The following is an 18,597-nucleotide window of genomic DNA, read 5'->3' as shown; positions in this document are numbered from 1 at the left end:
GCACAGCAAAAAGCTATGATTTTGAGGCTTTCATTGTTAAATTGCGGTGCTTTTGCCCTTAATATCCAGGAAACACTTCCTCCTCCTTTTACACCAGAAAACTTTGCTACCCAAAAACATTTGAAAATCATTTTTTTGGGCAACTATTTGACATCTGTAACTCTGTAACCACCTTGAAGAGGGTGGGGGTAGGTGGTGAGTGAGTTCATGAATAGCCAAAAAATGTGCAATTTATTTCTACAGAGCTTCCTCCTTTCTCACTTTTTAACTCACAAATTTAGGAGCACTCTGTACTGAATAATACTCTATTTCGCTGCAAGGAATATAAATATTTTTTCACTTTTCTCTGCCGCCTTCCTCTTAGGGTTAATGTATACATTGATCTTTGAATAGACTGAGCACAAAAGCCCTGTCCCACATGTTTAAGTTCGAATGGATCCAATTCGGTATTTCGTCTTCCGAAGGTCAATAAAAGGAGTATCTATCATTATTGGTCTTTGAGCAGGATTGGTTTTTGAGCAGAGAGAGATTCTAAGGAGTAATAAAGACAATACACTGAATGGACACACTTAATATAATGCCAACATACAAGCCACAACAAGTCTCTTCTGAAGCTCCCCTTTGGATCCCTTCTCCCAGTATCAAACAAACTCCTAAACAAAACGTTCCGCAGGAAGGAACCATTCACAATTCTGGTCCAACGATGATTGCTATGCAGTCTGCATTGTGTGTAATGAATTCCATGGTCTCCTATCTCCTAGCATTGCCATCTCTCACAGGGGAAGAGGGAAAGGGTGTTGTTCATTCTCCCATTTACTGTAATGCTTCATCTTCATTGCAGGTGATGTCGCAGCCTTTGGTTGTCCCTGTCATACTAGAAGTGTTGAACGTTCATTCTCTTGAGCTAGCACTCTCTGCAAATCTCTGAACTTGTAGCTTCAACCCTTGCTGTTTGCACACCTGAGACAGAGACACCAGGAGGCTGTTTTTTCTCGAATGTGCTACCTTCTTAAAGAGAGAGGAGAGATGTGCTACTTTGGTCTCTGGAGAAAGGCCTAAGTTCTTTCTTGGGTTGCCAGCCTCCTCCTCTATACCTAAGCATCTAACAAGGCCGCCAAAACCTCCTAGGGAGTTAGTGATTTGTGCCTTGTCTGGCTGCTGCCTGTGACAGTAATAAGTCAAAGTTGTGCTAGACTGGAAGCATTACTGACCCTCCCTGTCTCGGTTTTCCTGACACTGTTAGAGGGAGAACAGGTAAGTAGGAGATTTTCAATTGCCCTAAAAACACTGATGGGTCTTTTGTCTTTTTTTCTTCTTCAGGTTTGTAATATCGTGCCAGGCCAGCGATGTATTAAGAAGCTGACGGACAATCAGACATCCACCATGATAAAAGCCACAGCCAGATCGGCCCCCGACCGGCAAGAGGAGATCAGTCGGTTGGTGAGTGTGGTACAAGTGTGCAGCATCCAGTTAGTTCATAGAAGATTATAAAGTTCAATTGAGGTCCATGCTAAATGATGCATAAGAGACAATGAATAGCGCGATTTAAGGTGGCACTGCCTGTGGTGTGGATGCATTCACCTCAGGAATGCCATTAGTGTGGCCAGGTTACCTGTGCACAAGCTACAGAAATAGTTTCTTCTGCTGCTGGAGACTTGGAAGCAGGTGGGACAGTTACAATAGACATAGAAGATGTTTGCAGCTTTGGAATCCTATATTGAGCCACTGGAAGAGAGTCTTTACCAGCTTGTACCCTCAGACAAGCATTCCGGTTGTGAACTGTCACAAATGTTAGAAGTTGGGGAATGTGAATATCAGAAATACAATGTGGGGGCTCTTGAACATAACGCAGGGTAGCTCTAATGCCACATGCTATGCGCCCTGCCTTTTGCAACCCCTATAGGAGTTGCGGGGGCAGTGATAGGCTTTACCTGTTGATAAATAAGCCATTTTTCGGTCGAGCCCTGAGCCAGCATACAAGTGCTGCTCTGGGGTTGATCTGGTGTAGTTGAGTACAGGAGAGAAGCCACGCCCACTTCCCCGCCTTTCTTTTTAATTGGTTTGTGTCTTTGTTGTTCGTAAATGCTGCCTTACAATTGGTTTATAGTCTTGTTAGTCCCTCTTTATGACGGCCATATCGTCATTTGTATCCTTCCAAGGCTACTGGCCCCTTTACTTCGAGTGTTGCACAGTAACTATTTTCTTCCGATGCCTTCTCCCCCCTCCAGTCCCTGCGTTCTCCACCCCCCCTCTCATTCTTCGTGCCTTATCGCTACCTGCACCCCACCCGCACTTCGGTTTTCAATGCAATAGGTCTCGCGTAAATGCGAGTCCTATTGCATTGCAAATGCTTGTTCTGTATTCTCGAAGATTAAGATTTTCTTTCCCTTCACAGATGAAGAATGCCAGCTATAACCTGGACCCTTACATCCAAGAATTTGGTATCAAGGTGAAAGATGACATGACAGAGGTGACTGGACGAGTGCTTCCTGCGCCCATTCTTCAGTACGGGGGCAGAGTAAGTAAATTGGAAGGTGTGAAGTGGGGGAGTTACTGGTAGAAGCAACATCTCTGGTTGAAAATTATTTTTTGTTCAGTTTGTCGTGCTAGCCCCACTTTGTTGAGGGAAGGTTATGATTTGATCAAACAATTAAGGAATAATTTGTCACTGGAAAAATATGATTCCTTTGGAAAGTGGCAGTATTCAGAAATGTTCCAGACAGTGCACGGTACCCTCAAACGTTTGGTGTGTTTGTCTCCTAACTCTACTAATAGGGATATAACACCTTTTTTTACAAAGGCATTGAAAGGACACGTGAATGAAGCAGAGTTGCTGTCCATGCCTGACAACGCCAAGTTTGACTCTATTCCTGATGGTCACAGGCAAGCTCTTTGTTCTTGATGGCACAGGGGTTTCTTTCTGTCCTGGATGGTGGTATTATCTCTCTGTACCAGATGGCCTCACTATTGCACTCCCACCTTGATAGCTCCAGACTCCTCCTCTGTCCCTGATGGCTCGAGCATCGCTCTCTTTCTTTGGTTGGCTTCAGACTTGTCCTTTGTCCATAATGGCACTGGGTTCGCCTTCTGTCCCCAGTGGCTCCGGGCTTGCCCTGTCCCTCCAATGATGCTGGGCTTACCTTCTGCCCCCAATCATGCCGGGCTCGGCCTCTGTCCCCAATCATGCCGGGCTCGGTCTCTGCCCCCAATAGTGCCAGGCTCACCCTCTGCCCTAAAACATGCTAGGTTCGCCCTCTGCCTCCGATCATGCCGGGTTCACTCTTTGTCCCCGATGGCGCCCGCCTGGCTTGCCCTTGGTTTCCGATTGCACCTGGCTTGTCCTCGGCCTCCGATGGCAGCTGGCTTGTCCTCGGACTCTATGGTGGCTGACTTGCTTTCGGCCTCCCAAGGCACCTGGCTTGACCTCAGCCTTCCAAGGCGCCTGGCTTGCTCCCAGCTGCCCAAGGTGCCACGCTTGCCCTCAGCTTCCTATGGCATCTGGCCTGCCCTCAGCTTCCGATGGCACCTGGGCCTGCCCTCTGCTCTTCATATCTCCATGCTTGTCTTCTGTTCTTGATGGTTCCAGGCTTGCCCTTAGTCCCATATGGCTCCAAGCTCTCCCTCTTTCCCAGGCGGCTCCAGGCTCTGCTTCTGTCCCAGGTGGCTTCAGGCTCATCTTTTGTCCCTCATGGCTTCAGGCTCACCCTCTGTCCCTGATGGCTTCAAGCTCACATTTTGTTTGTATTGGCTGCAGACTCATTCTCTGTCCCAGATGGCGTCAGACTCACCATCTGCACCTGATGGCACTGAACTTGCCATCTTCCCCCTATGGTGCCAAAATGGCTCTCTGCCTGTGCTGGCCTCGGACTTGTTGCTTGTCTGCGATGGCAGCAGACTTGTTGCTTGTCACTAATGCCACTGGACTCGTCACCTAGTCACACTGGTGTCACTCTCTATTTGTCTATGATTATGCTAATTTTAAGTTTTGTCTAAAATGGTTGGAGATTGTTCATTATATTGTGTTGGTTTTGACTGGGATTGTAAGCAGGCTTCTGCTTTATCGCTGAGCACAGCGTCAGTGACTGTGATAGTAAGGTTACCAACTTGCTGATCGATGACCTTCTCTTTTATTTCTCTCCCTGTATTTTCCACCCAGAACAGGGCCATTGCAACACCGAACCAGGGAGTCTGGGACATGCGCGGCAAGCAGTTTTATAACGGCATTGAGATTAAAGTGTGGGCGATTGCCTGTTTTGCCCCTCAGAAGCAGTGTCGGGAAGAGGTGTTAAAGTAAGCAAGAGTGGTTATTTGTGTGTAAGGGCAAAAAGGGAGGATTTGTTGCTCTGTAGTGGTTGGGGTGTCCTGCTCTAAGCAGGTTAGGGTGCCTAATGCACCAAGAGGCACTGACATCTTTCGACAACTGCCACATCAGATCTCAGTTTCCCCATTAAGCTGCCCTTCTTTGACCACAAGGGCTGTCCTGCATGGATGGATTTAAGAGACCAAGGGAAATGAGTCAGTGAGATTTGGTATTGGAATGGGCCGGGCTAGAATATAGTGGCCATTAAAATGCAGAGTGGCAGGAAATAAAGTAAGAGAATAAAGTAGTGTGGGGAGGAAAGAGCACAGTAATCACCTCCAGGCATACAGTGGCATGGCTTGAAGGAGACGATCCTCTAGTCCTCTTGGAGGGATCCTCCATATCGTTTGTTAAATACAACTATTTCACATATGTAACATGTCAGTCTTGAATAGAATGCCTTTTTAAAAATTTTGGGGAACGTTCTCTCAGTCCTGTAAATTCACTTTTTCCCACAATACACTTGTCAGTTTCTGCTCTACTAGGAACATTGTATTGTTATGTCATGGAAATAAACTTTCCATTAATTTATTTGGCAGGAATTTCACGGACCAGCTCCGGAAGATCTCAAAGGATGCAGGGATGCCTATACAGGGCCAGCCTTGTTTCTGTAAATATGCTCAGGGTGCAGATAGCGTGGAGCCAATGTTTCGACACCTCAAAAACACATATTCAGGCCTTCAGCTCATCATTGTCATCCTGCCGGGGAAAACTCCTGTGTATGGTAAAGGAATAACTTAAGAACTAGCTCTTTGTTAAGGCATACAAGATTCACTGATCTCTGTTATTGCAATATCAAGTCTGAATTTTTACTCTGCTTCAGTGGGCAGAAAACGCATGTCATAATGGTGGAAAATACAGACCTATAATCCTTTGAGCGATATAGCAAGTGCAGATCTGTATACACTGATGGGTGAGTTTAAGTGAAAGCTGTACTCTTGCAATGTCCTGAAAACAGTAAATGTGTACATCTTTACAAGGTACACATATATGTAGTTCTCCTTCATTTGTCTGTGTATCAATTTGAAGCACATTTTTTTAAAGTTTATATTGTACTGCAAAAATAGGACTTTTCAAAAATATTTCCTGTCATCAAAGTGAACATTGCTTTTTCTGCAGAGTTTTAGAATACTCAGTGATTTATGGAAGATCTATAACTGTAGCAGAACATATTGTTTACCAATGATATTGTTTCCAGATAGAGATTTCTCCCTTAACATTTTGTTGTTAAAAAATAAAAATCTATTAAGACTATCCGTGGTAGACAAACAGAAGTGACTTCTTGTTTCAGTTTTTGTCATCAGTTTGCTGTCAAACATTCACATTTATTTTTGCACTTTTGCATGAATAATAAGAATGACTCTTGCTGGGCTTAATTTAGGGCGGACGTTTGTCTCCTTGGTTCGACTGGCCAGACTCCATTAAATTAGCTAAACTGTCTATGTACGTTTTCCCAAATCCTTTTAAGATTTCATTATTTTCTTATATATGCAAATACATTCTTGACATCTTTCTGAATCAAAAATAATTTCGCCCAAATGTTGGGAGTGTCGCTTAATAAGTCTGTGCTCCATTTTATTGAGTTCTGTTTAGATCAACCTGAGAGGGCAGAATGGCACTGCCATAACGTTTAAATTTATGAAGAATTGAGACTTTCCGTTTGTAATTTTTTAACAGTTGTGTATATTCTGATATATGTATTTAAAGGTAAGCTATTCAGATTCTCTGCTCTTAAATAATTCCCAATCTTCAGCAGTACCACTTTACCAACATTTAGAAACAGTAATGATTAACCAAAGATGTGCATTTCTTGGAAATAGATGACACAAAAATATTTTTTTGCAGCTAAATAACATAACCATAATCCACACCTGAGTTTTCCAGATTTGCCGCTATTGCTTGAATAATAATCTGATCTGTGTTACTTCCCTGCTGCAGTCAGTAATATCTGACAAAGTTCCTATGCTAGCGAATTATTGTAACAGGTCAGTAATTTTCCTTTTTCTAAAATGGCAGTGCTCTTGACTCATTTTCTGATTCAAGGTTTTTCGCAGGTATTTCAAGAGCTGCAAGTGTGCCATGGAGAACTGTTATTCTATTTAAACTAACCCATTTTTCATTTAAATGACTGCAACTAACTTTTTACACTTCAAAAGAAATGGGAATGCCACTGCACAATTGTTTCCCACTCCAGAATTGCGGGAACAAATCACCCATCCTTAATCTGTATTGCTGAGGCTCTTTAAAAATGCTGTGTCTTAGGAGGAGAGTCCTGTACTTGGGAGGCTTGCGCCGTATCAATGGGCCTCCAACTCCATTCGCTACCTTGGCCTCCAGCTGACTCCCTCTCTAGACACGTGGACGCAAGTAAACTGGCGGGAGTGTCGGAAGGCAGTCACAGCGATGGAAACCCCTAGCTATCTAAGGGCTGGGCTGGCTCAACGTCATCAAGATGTCGATCCTCCCTAACATTTTATACTTATTTCAATGTCTCCCCACGCCTATCCCCTTGCATCATATACAAGGTCTCCAACGAGACCTTACGGCCTTTATTTGGGGCGTACGTCGTCCACGCTTTTCGTAGAAGCTTCTTATGTCACCACATGATAGGGGGGGGGGGCTGGCTTGTCCCAACTTAGTGGATTACTCCTGGCTTCGCACCTCCGTTTTGTGGTGGAATGGACGACGACGGAGAGTGAGAAGGTGTGGTTGCATATGGATCGGGTGGTGACGGGGCGCACCATCTGGGACCTCACATGGCTTCATCAGGCGGCGCGTTCTAGGAGTGCGTATGTAGCGGTGCCCATTAGAACGGTGCTGGATGTATGGGACAAGGTGGCGGAGCGCAGAGGTCTTATGACGTTTCCTTCCCCACACACCCCTCTGGAGGGGAATGCGCTCTTTCCGCCGGCTCATCGTACGCGTGCCTTTGCAGCCTGGGATAAGGGGGATGCAGGGCGGTATGTGACCTGTATGAGGAGGGAGTGTTTAAGACCTGTAGGGAGGAGTTCCGTGTCTCACCGAAGGCGAGAATGCAATACGCTTAGCTGAGGCACTGGGCTTCTGGGACCGAGATGCAGCAGGCAGCTACCCACGCCTTCACCCCCTTTGAGTGGCTGGTTCGCTCCTTTGATGAATCCAAGGGACTGATATCCCGGATCTATCAGATTCTGCAGCACCTTCCAGTAGTGCCCTCTCACCCGTATCAAAGGCAATGGCAATCGGCATCTACAACGGACATTACGCCTGCGCAGTGGAACCGGCTGTGGCAAGATATCCCCAAAATCTATTGCAGTATCCCACAGAGGGAGAATGCATATACAATTATGACCCAATGGTATTATACTCCACTGCGGTTGCATTGGATATTTTCTGCGTCTTCTCCCTTGTGTTTGAGGTGTATGCCTGCGTCTGGGGACTTCATACATGTGTGGTGGGCGTGCTCAGAGTTGAACATGTTCTGGAAGGAGGTCCTTAGTCACATTGGGGGGGTGTTGGGATTCCCTCTGCCTGAGGCCACGAACACGATCCTATTGGGCATCAAACCCGCCGGCCTGAAAGCACTCACTCGGAGTGACTGGATTCTGGCGCTCCACATCCTAGGGTCGGCTAAACAGCTTATAGCCTTGTATTGGAAACAAACTGAGGCTCCTCCAGTTGCCGCTTGGTTTCTGCGCTTATGGCAAGTCATAGCTATGGAGCTTGTCACAGCGCGGCTGCAAGCAAGCGATACCCGCTTTAAGGCTGTTTTGCAACCTCTGATTAAATATCTCTGCATGGTTGAGCGTAAAAGTTATATGCCCACCAGGCCTAGGGTGCTGCGCCTCTTTGAAGATGCGATTTTTCCGTCTGACCCTGGCAGACTGCTCCCGTAGGCGCATTGCTTGCTTACCTGCTTGCTTGAGGTACCCCCCTGGCCTTGGTCCCTGCCAGCGTGTGTGATATATGCCATCCCCCCCCCACCCACGCACATCACTCTCCTATCTTCTGTTCAGTGCTATTGTCTCTCTCTCCTTTTCCTATTCTCATGGTTCTAATATCTGTCTAGATCTGTCTGTTACCTATAGGCTTGTTGCCTGTCCGATGTAGCTGTAGATCCTCCGGAGTCCTCATGTACGCTATGCCCTATTGCTCTGATTCTAAATATCATTCCACGCGGCCGGCCCCTCGAGGGTTGTAGGCTTTACACTGTGTTACAACTTGCTCTCTATGGTGGATTTTTTTAGGCCCCTGGAGAAACATTCACTTATGCGGCCGGCTTTGTATAGGGTTGTGGGCTTAACGCTGTGTGCAGTCGGACCTGTTCTTTGTGTTTATGTCTGAAAATAAAAGAGATCTGAAAGAAAAATGCTGTGTCTGGTTCCACGCCGTCCACACTTGCAGCCCACAATTTTTTGAGTCTGACTTTATTTCACTTTTTAAAAGCTCGGGCTCTAAACTGATCTTTGCCAGTACAATTGTTCGTCATTAATAAACAGCAATTGGAAGGTCAACTGTGTCATCCCCAGTAAGATTGCCTATGATATCTGTACATCACTGGCTACAGTTCACGCCTTTCGCCCCCCCTCCCCCTCCCTGCAGCCGCAGCGACACCACATCCTCAACTGCCCCCGCCCCTGCGCGACCCGCATAGGGTGCACCACACACAGCTAGGGATCTAGATACACTACTACACACGCAAATACTGGTCCAACAGTTGGTGAAATGTTTCTCCCTCCCCCTCTTCTTTTACTTCCCAGTTATATCTCTTGGTTGACATAGAGGTTGTTCATACTGTACTCATGATAATGCTCGATCCCCCCTCCCCGCTTACGTTTCACATAATACCGGCTGGATGCTTCCATGAACAGGAGACGGAAACCCAGCGACCCATATGACAACGGAGGGTATGATCCTGCCTCTGCCCGCTAATGTGCTAATCAGGGAACACAACTTAAAACATTGTCTGTTGGTTTTCGTAACCACTCTGGTCCTTTCGCAGTGCTACGAGCTGCGAGCACTGTAGCACGAGACGTTTCCTGGCACCGCCACTTGCGGACTAATGCATCTCCACTGGCTACTGTTTATTTTCACTCATATGTAATTGACATGACAATATGTGCTATTTGCTGAGTACCGTTTGTAGTAGTAATTCATTGTTATGACATTGTATGAATAATTACTAACTTATCTGTGAAACTAAATAAAGTTTGGGACCGTTGGTCTTAAAAAAAAAAAAATCACTGGCTACAGTTCACCCCATGCAAACATTGTAACATCTGCTCATATTCACATCTAGTCTCTCAACACAATTTCACTTCGATAGTGCTCACAATTTCTCCAAATTCTAAAGAACTTGGTTTTGGGGGCGTGGCCAAGCAGCATGGCCGACAGGTCGTGAGCTCCTTCGGCTCCCGGCATATCAGCCCAGAAATCCTGTGAGGGCTCATGAGGGGCCAAATCGAACACATCACGACCTCCTGACTCCTGGGAGCACCTCCTGGAGCGATATCGGGCGTCCCGTGCCTGGTGACGCCTAGAGAATTCGCTGCGCAGCGGAGCCCCGGCCTGAGAACTACGTGAGGCCGAGGATTGAGGCCTGAGGCTGGAGAAAGACGGCGCTTGGCGTGGGAGGCCCTGTGGAGCTCCGGGGCGCCCGGGATCCGTGTTAGCATCGCCGTATCCTACTCTCGCATGCCTCTGACCTGAGCACCATTATGGGGGTCCCGGCCTGGGCCGACGGAGCCCCCCTCCCAGCCAGAATCGCGGCAGCTGTGGGCGCACTCTGCGGAGCGCCCGGGAGGAACTGCAAAGACCCAGGACCTGCCCCTGACTCACGGGTGGGCAAGAAAGAAGGTTTGGGTCCTGTATCTGCACTGGCGTGGACCACTCAATTATACTCAACAAACAAAATAGCCAGACAGATTTACTTTTAAATTTTCGATACCGCCCAGCCTATCAGTTCTGGGGGATAACCTGTTTTATTTTGGTATTTTTGTATATTTTTAGAAAAACATTTTATCATTTGATTTACATATATCATCAAACAGACAGTCATCAAACAGTGAAAAGTACATACAGACAAATAAAATGTGCATAAATGTACAAGTGTACAAAATCCTTACAATCAATACTATCACTTTTTTAGAAACAACACCAAAAACAAAATCAGATACCTAACAATTATTCCACGCTAGGAACCAGTCCTTTGTATTAGGTACAAGAAGACAAGCGGACAAACAGTTCATGAGCACTGCCTGCCTGTCTTACTAAACCGGGGATCAGGAAGTAAGTTATAGGATCACAAAGCTAGGGATAATAGAATGTATTGAGTTTTGAACGACCCTAGTGGCACCCTTCTTCTTTTTCCCAGCTTGGGGTCAACGTGTTTCGAACCACAATATTAGTATGGGTTCTCCTCAGGACACGGACTGTATGGAGCCGAAACTGTAAATGATAATAATGCTGGAAGTTGGTGTGAGAATTGTGTGGAATTATTAAAAGGTTTAAAACTCAGACTCGAGACTCAGTCAATGATATCAAAAAGTACCGAACATGGCACTTGAACGTCACTCATGTGTGGTTGCAGTTAGATGGCCTCGCGAGTGCCGGAATTCTGTAACCGGACAACAGTAATGATAAGTGCCTTTGCTTGTAACAAGTTCTGCAACGTTATATTAGACTAGTCTGTACATGAAAAAGAGCGTACCTTAACATTAGAATGCGTCGTAAATGAAGTTTTCATGAAACTGTGATTCTAGATAACGGCCTCGTGGTTCATTGGCAGATATCGTGAGCAAGCTTATCTGAAAAGAAGCGGAGAGTGTTTTTAAGTCTACCGCCTCGTTGTTGCTACATAGATGAACATATATTGGCGCTATCACTAACGTGTAAACTTACTGTTCGGAAAGAGCGACCGGCTCTGTTGGATCACAGGCGTCGTCTAGCATAAATAACGACCTCGTAGTTCGTAGACAGATTTCTTAATCAAGCTTATCTGAAAAGTAGCGAAGAGTGTTTTTAGATTTACCGGCTCGTTATTGCTGCATAAATGCACACGTATTGGCACTGTCACTCGCCTTTACACTTACTGTTCGGAAGGAGCGACCTGCTCTGTTTGCTCACGGGCGGCGTCTCGCATGAGCACGCCGCGAGCAAGGGAGACTTAGTTAAAGGGGCCGCGTGTGACCGGGAATGCTGGTGCACGTAGTCCTGATCGCAAGCTGGCTGCATCGAACGCCTACCGCGGACCCAAGAGCTACGATTGGTATACTCCGGTGGTACCAGGTCGTGGGCACTCAAAATGCAACAGTTTGGAAAAAGGGGGAAACACGTTTGAACTGAAACCATAACAGACATGCATGTCGCATTGTAGCGCTGTCTTGAATTGTTACCATGGAGACGGGTCAGGGGGGCATAACTGCTGGGATCCTGCCCCCCGCGGGGGCCGTCGGAAGCGGAGGAGGTCGTGTGTGTGCCCGGCGGACCCGGCAGCGGGGCAGTAGAGGTGGCCTGACGCGGGCCGAGGCCCCGGACATAGGCCTATGTATCTGGAGAGGTGGGGCTACAGGACCTGCCAACAACAGCGTTTGCGGCCAGGCCATAATCTCGGGAGGTGCCAGCGGGAGGCCTGCTGTCCCTTTGGGTACCCGGGCATAGGAGCCAGGCAAGTGGGACTGTTGGTAAAGAGGTGCGTGGGCGACTCCGCGCACCGGCCGGCGCTGGGGGGAGACAACGTCCCTTAGTGGCCTGGAAGCCGCAATAGGCCCGACTGCACCGCCCCTGGAGTATCCTGGGACAGTCTGTCGCCGAAGCCGGCTCAAAGCGCAGGATCTGACCTCGATTGGCGGGATCAGGTAGGGTAGGCCTGGAGAGAGTGGACATTTGACGTGAGGCACTGGCACGGCCGCCCCTTTAAGCCAGGGCCCCTGTCACGGTCCTGGGAGCTGGCGTAGGACCCGGCTGCTATCCTTGACCCACCTGCACTGGTCGGACTAAGCATGCAGCCTGGAAACACGGTCCAGGGTCGATAAGTTTAGCGGCGGTGTGGGACGCAACACAGAGGATTAAGCCGCCTCCGAGGTGGGACTGGCGACGTGCTCACGGCATAGGGGCTTCCTGACAAGACGCAGTCTCCCGGGGGGGGGGGGGGCAGCTGTGTGCGGATAATCGGTTGGGCTGGCCCTCTGACAAACTTTGGCTGAGAGGGTGCTCTCCTGAACGCAAGGGACCCCACGGGGGACTGTACACACAAAAGGGGTGGATAGAGTAAGTAACATAAAAATACATATATACACACAACAAACAGAGAGAGCCCCAATAGGGCAAATCGCTCTATTTGAAAAAACTCCCCTCACTCACATACCAAGGTATGTGACATGCTTCATCATTGGGCCTGCTTACAATACGCCCTGGAGTTCCCCACACAAGGCGGAGCATGAGGGAGGGGGAAAAATAATAAATTTCTCTTAACACAACATATAATCAAGACAGCTGAACATGGACAACACTTAACACATAAATTGGTGAGAATCGTGCAAACACCAAGTGATCTCAACTGAAGAGTGCGACAAAAAAGTGCAGTATGAGGAGTGATTAAAACTGATTAAAGGTGTCAACCAGAATGCAACCTTTATTAAACTTTTCTTGACACCTCTATCAGGATTAAAAATAAACGAAAAAGGATGGGAAAATGCCTCTAAGAGATAGTTAGGAACCTCAAGGCTTCCCTCCTACCACTGCCAGAGTCAACATGTTTCGACTGCTCTGTATGCTCCTGTAAGGTCACTCCGGTCTTCTTCAGGACCGTCTCATTCGGTGTCACTCAGGGTTCCCCCGTACTTCGGAGAAAAATTACCCCAACAGGGAGGCAGGTCAAATCGATCAGTACCCCTCCTGTAATGTATGTGGAGAGTGTCCCCTCAAATGCGGGAGAACATTCGCTATAGCAAAGCGAAAGAGTAGAGAGAAGGTGATTAAAACCCTTATTAGAGTCCACCTGCTCTTTCTTTCAATTGTATCGTGTCACCATTGTCTATAGCCATTAAAATTCAGTGTCTAGTGTTGAGTGAAAGACCCCGAATGCTTTTATGCACGGACTCCTGTTCAACTTATCAATTATCCCTATATAGTCAAATATATACAAGACCCAATTCCTTATAATTGACCATGTCTCTGCATTAGCGTAATCACTCGTACCTAGTACCTAGCCCCACTTCAATAGGCGAGGGGCCATCATAATACCAGTCTCCAGCTATTGCTGTTACAGTGCCCCCACTCAGGATGTTGTATATTGGGTGGTTCACTTACCGAGTTTATATCAATTACAAACTCGAACTGGTGTCCGGTGCGGAGGACGCCAAAGAACGCAATCTGGAAAATAAGTATGGAGGGAGATATTAACTTTGAAATCTCCGCCTCCCCGTATACGTTTGCAGGTAGATATGTCACAGACTGCTCTTGAGTATTATGGAGCCTTTGTTGGATGTTGGCTGTCGCCTGCGCTAAACGCGCTCACCCCCTCGAGCCCTCTCCTTACCGTTCTGTAGGCTCGTCCTGGCTCAGTCACCCACGACCCGTAACACCGCGTAGATCATGTACGCCGTGTTTGCCCATTCTCTTAATGTTGTGAACCGGCTCGGGCGTCTCACGTGACTGCGCCAGAAACGTCGTTACGTTCTGCGCTCTCTCACTCGTCAAGGGACCCATGGGAAATGTAGTTTGCGCTTAGAACGCTGCTTCGCGTACGGAGTTCAAGACTCCTATGGCGCTGTCTAATTTAATTAAAAATTCGAATATATATATTTTTAAATTTAAGCATTACGTAATTTCTTATAGTCTACCCTGAGTCAATGATGTGACTTAGAAGATAGACTTCAATGAACGACCAAAGAGGCTGTAGGAGGTTCCTACTAAGGCTGATCAGTGGACAGGTAACACTCGCTCGTAGACCTTACTGGGGAGACACCTTGTGGAGCCCACGAGTGGTGAGGCCTACCTGCGGCCCGGGCGCCTCCTCCCTACTGAAGCGGTAGTGCATGGTGAGTGGAGCAGTGGCGGGGTACGGCCATAGATCCTCTGATGTGGTGGCGAGGGGCAGAGAGAGATACCTCGAAGTAGTAGAGTGAGCCTGGACAGTCGCTGACCCCCTGGAAGTGTCGCGTTAGCAGATTGGCAAGTGGGACTACGAAGAGGTTTCCTGAAACCTGGGGTCCGACGCTAGCCTTAAGGCAGTGCACTCAATAACCACTGAAGGCCTTGCCGCCCATCGGGGAGTTGAAAAGGACATACGAGGCACCCGAAATGCGTAAAGACAGGATGTCGCGCTCCACGCAGCCAAACACCATAACACAATATACCACTCAAAGGCTACCATCCCAGCGGATCACGCGACAGTCGGGTCAAGAAGAGGGGATGGAGGCGCCCGGGGAGCCCTCCCGTGCAGAGCTATTGAAGGCGATCCAGGGTTCACACTCGGCACTGGAGCGCCAAATAGAGACTGTCTCAATAGATGTAAATTTGTTGCGGACGGACTTACGGAAGGTGACCGATAAAGTCACCGACGCGGAGGGCAACATAGCACAGCTGCAAGGGGATGTAGCATCCCTCAAACAAACTGTCGCACAACTCAAGGTTACGACGGGAGATCTGGAGAGAAGAGCGGAGGACGCAGAAGGGAGGGCGCGCCGCAGCAACATCAGGGTCTTAGGCGTGCCGGAGCGGGCATAGGCTGGAAAAGCTGAACGCTTCCTAGAGGACTGGATTCAAACACAGTGCCCAAGGGGTCTCTCGGAGGTCTTTGTGATAGAGCGAGCCCACAGGGCGCTGGTCCCGCCGCCGGGGCCGGGGTCTCCTCCGCGGGCCCTGATCGCCAAAATTCTCAATTACAGAGACAGAGACTGTATCCTCAAGGCGGCGAGGGAATCGATGTATCTCACCTTTAAAAACAGTAGAATCTCCATTTACCCGGATTACACCCAGCAAGTCCAAGAGCAAAGGAAATCCTTTCTGGGAGTCAAACAGAAACTCCGGGAGCTGAGCCTACAGTACATGTTACTATACCCGGCCAAACTGAAGGTGCTGGCCCAGGGGAAGGCTCATTTCTTTGAATGCCCGGAAGAGGTCTGGTAATGGTTGGAGATTCGGGGTGACGACCTGCCGCCTGGCGAACGGGGTGGAAACTGCTGCATGTGGGAAACTCTAGCCCCGAGGAGGCGTACGAACAGAAGACGACGACGGTCCGAGACAGCTGCAAGCGGGGAGAGGCGTAGAGTGCTGGTGGGAGCTGATGGAGCCTTGCTTCTGGAGCCTTCCAGAGATGGCAATGGAACGGCGCCCTCGAAATCCGCGGGGAATGAAGAGATCTTGGTCACCGACACACTGCCGGTCTCGGCAGAGGACATGTCACTAACTGCTGCGGCAATCCCCGAGACTGCGGAGTTTGGGACTCCTGAGATGGTGGATCCTTCTTGAACTGGCTGAGTAGTTGGGGATATGGAGTGTATGCTATGGGACAAGATCTCAATCCTTTGTGTGAGAGCCTCAGGAAGGCAAGGGGGTGTTGCATGAAGAATGACGTGAGGGGGGTGGTCTGCCTTTTATGCATGGCATGAGAGAGGGGCAGGGAGTGGTCAAGGTTAGGGGACGTGGAAGTGTATATTGCCTTGTATTAGATGGTATGAGCCCGGTGTAGATGTCTTGAATCGGGCCTTGCAGGGAGTCGGGGTGGGGGGGGGGAGTTTCTTGTTCTTGTTTTTGAGTGAATTTTGCCTCGTTGGGCGAATGGGGTGGCTGTGCACGTCCTGGCACCGGCAGGGAAAGGGCATATTGGCATGTTTGGTTGAGGGGCCGTGTTCGAAGGGAATGTTCAAGGGGATTGTTTTTGGCATTGATTGTATCACAGATCTGAAAGAAACACGGTAGTGTTAGATTCCTTACCTTAGAATATCCCCAGGCGTCAGTCTGGATCCGGAAACTTTTGCGTAGCAGTACCCCTGCGCGTCGGTAGGCGTCGTCTGCAGGCGTCCCCTGCGGCTCCGCGTCCGTCGTCGGCGTCGTGCGCCGTGATGACGTCGCTGGAGTATATAGACGCCGCCTCCGCGCGCTGACGTCAGTTCTTCTTTTTTCCGCGCCAGTGGACGCAGATCTGAAGAGCAGTACTCCGGTCTTTGACCAAGTTTTTCGATTGTCTTTTTACTCTATTGTGCCTGATAGGATGCCTGGATTTAAGAATTGCGATGGCTGTGAGCGCACGATGTCGGTCACAGACCATCACCGCCTCTGTCTCCGGTGTCTGGGCCCCGACCACGACGTGGACTCCTGCGTCGACTGCCGGGCCCTTACCAACAAGGCTAGGCGGGAGCGGTCCCGCAAGCTACTGGAGCTCCGGGTGTCGGCCCCACGTCGGGACCGGGAGCGGTCCCGGTCCGGCCGGAGGTCGAGAGAGCGTTCGAGGGAGCGGTCGCGGAGCCGCGCCGGGCGCTCCGGAAGTCGACACCACTCGTCATCCTCGTCAGGTAAGAAGCACAAGAAGTCGGGGCGTCGTCATCGTACCCCCGACTCCCCCCGACGCTCGCGCGATGCGGCCGGGGGCTCGGGTGACCCCAACCCCGCGGCTCCGCGAGAGTCGCCGGCGCGGCCTGCCTCATACCCTCCGGTCCCTGGGCATGGTGCGACGCCTGAGGAGATCGAGGCGTTCCTCATGGCCATGAGGGCGCTCGCTTCTCCGACGGGGCCTACGGCGCCTTCGGGCCCAGTGCTACCGTCTGGGGGCCCTGGCGGTTCGGGTGTCCCTGCCTCGGCGCCGTCGGGTGCTCCGGCCCCGGCGCCGCCGACGGCTCCGACCCCGGCGCCGCAGGGGCCTTCGGGATCGGCGCCGGCTGGTCTTCCGGCCTCCCCGGCGCCGTTGCCATCGGGGTTGCCCCCGACGCCGCCCCCGCGCGGCGCCGGTTCTCCGCTGCCGGTTCCGGCCGGCGGTGGGGTTCCGGCGCCGGCTCCGGGCGGCGCCGTCCCCCTACCTTCTCCGACGCCGGACGCGGCGCCGGACGGGCGTCGCTCGACGCCGGTCCCGGCGCCGATGGGGCCCATGAACCCCGAGGAGCCGGTCTTCATCATTGACTCCGAATACGGAGAGGATGAGGAGTACGGTGAAGGTTGGGAGGGGTCCGAGGACCCTCTGGCTCGCGAGTGCCAGTATGACCCGGACTGGACAGGTGACTTGGGGGATGCCAGTGGTTTGGACGACTCTCCTAACCCTGGTTTGATCTCTCCTCCAACCGTGGCATCGGTGGAGGGAGCTGCCTATTCTGTGGTGCTGATGAGGGCTGCCAAGGCCTTAAACCTTGAGCTCCCCGTCGCGGCCGTGAGGCCTAACATCCTCACCGAGGTCTTCAAACCGCAGTCATGCCCACTGGAGCCACTGCTGCCGTTTAATGAAGCCTTGTCTGACGTTCTGTTGGGCACGTGGTCCAGGCCCGCTTCAGGTGCGCCTGTTGATCGGAACGTGGCCAGGCGCCACCGTCCTTGTCCGGACGACCCCAAGTACCTGTCTACCCACCCCACTCCTGAGAGTCTGGTGATCCAGGCCTCGACCTCCCAGTCCGCATTCCCGTCGGCCCCGCCCGACCGGGAATCCAAGAGGTATGACCAATTTGGCAAAAAGGTCTTCTCGTCCATTAGTTTGGGCCTGCGGTCTTGCAACACCGCCTGCCTCTTGGGCCGCTACACCCACTCTGTGTGGGATACGGTCGCGGAGCTGCTGCCAGAATGCCCCATGGAGGTGCGGGCAAAGCTCGGTCAGGCTGTGGCTGAGGGCCGAGATGCAGCGAAATATTCAATTCGGTGTGGTCTAGATACGACCGACTCGCTGGGCAGAACTATGTCTACGACGGTGGCGATTCGTCGCCACGCCTGGCTGAGATCCGCCAATTTTTCGGCTGATGTCCAGAATACACTGATGGACATGCCGTTTGATGGCTGTCACCTGTTCGGTGACAAAGCGGACCACGCGCTGGAACGCTTCAAGGACTCCAGGGTCACGGCCAAGTCCTTGGGTCTCTCGACCCAGCGTCAGCAACCGGGTTCGTTTCGTCCCTTTCGTGGCCAAGGAAGGGGCGCCCCCACACGTGCTGCCAGCCACGCGCCGCAACAATCCTTCCAACGCGGTGGCGGCCGTGGAAACCGCCGTGGTGGCGGTCGGGGACAACGGCGGGGTCAGACCACACCCTCCCCCGCAGCATCTACCCCAAAATCCTCCTAGT

General features: G+C 50.4%; 1 protein-coding gene across 2 annotated transcripts in view; it reads left to right on the top strand.

Annotated features, from left to right (window-relative positions):
• The window catches only part of LOC147731457 (protein argonaute-1), a 418,093-nt gene that overhangs the window by 299,989 nt on the left and 99,507 nt on the right, over window positions 1–18,597 (top strand). For both annotated transcript variants that reach the window (XM_086956498.1, XM_086956499.1), the window contains exons 9-12: window positions 1,321–1,440; window positions 2,396–2,518; window positions 4,157–4,290; window positions 4,900–5,084. In XM_086956498.1, coding sequence (XP_086812624.1) covers window positions 1,321–1,440; window positions 2,396–2,518; window positions 4,157–4,290; window positions 4,900–5,084 — 562 coding nt within the window. The remainder of the gene's footprint in view (window positions 1–1,320; window positions 1,441–2,395; window positions 2,519–4,156; window positions 4,291–4,899; window positions 5,085–18,597) is intronic.

The sequence above is a fragment of the Lissotriton vulgaris genome, chromosome 2_1 (genome assembly GCF_964263255.1).
Source record: "Lissotriton vulgaris chromosome 2_1, aLisVul1.2, whole genome shotgun sequence".
Taxonomy (NCBI): domain Eukaryota; kingdom Metazoa; phylum Chordata; class Amphibia; order Caudata; family Salamandridae; genus Lissotriton; species Lissotriton vulgaris.
This window is presented reverse-complemented; position numbering and strand designations above follow the sequence as displayed.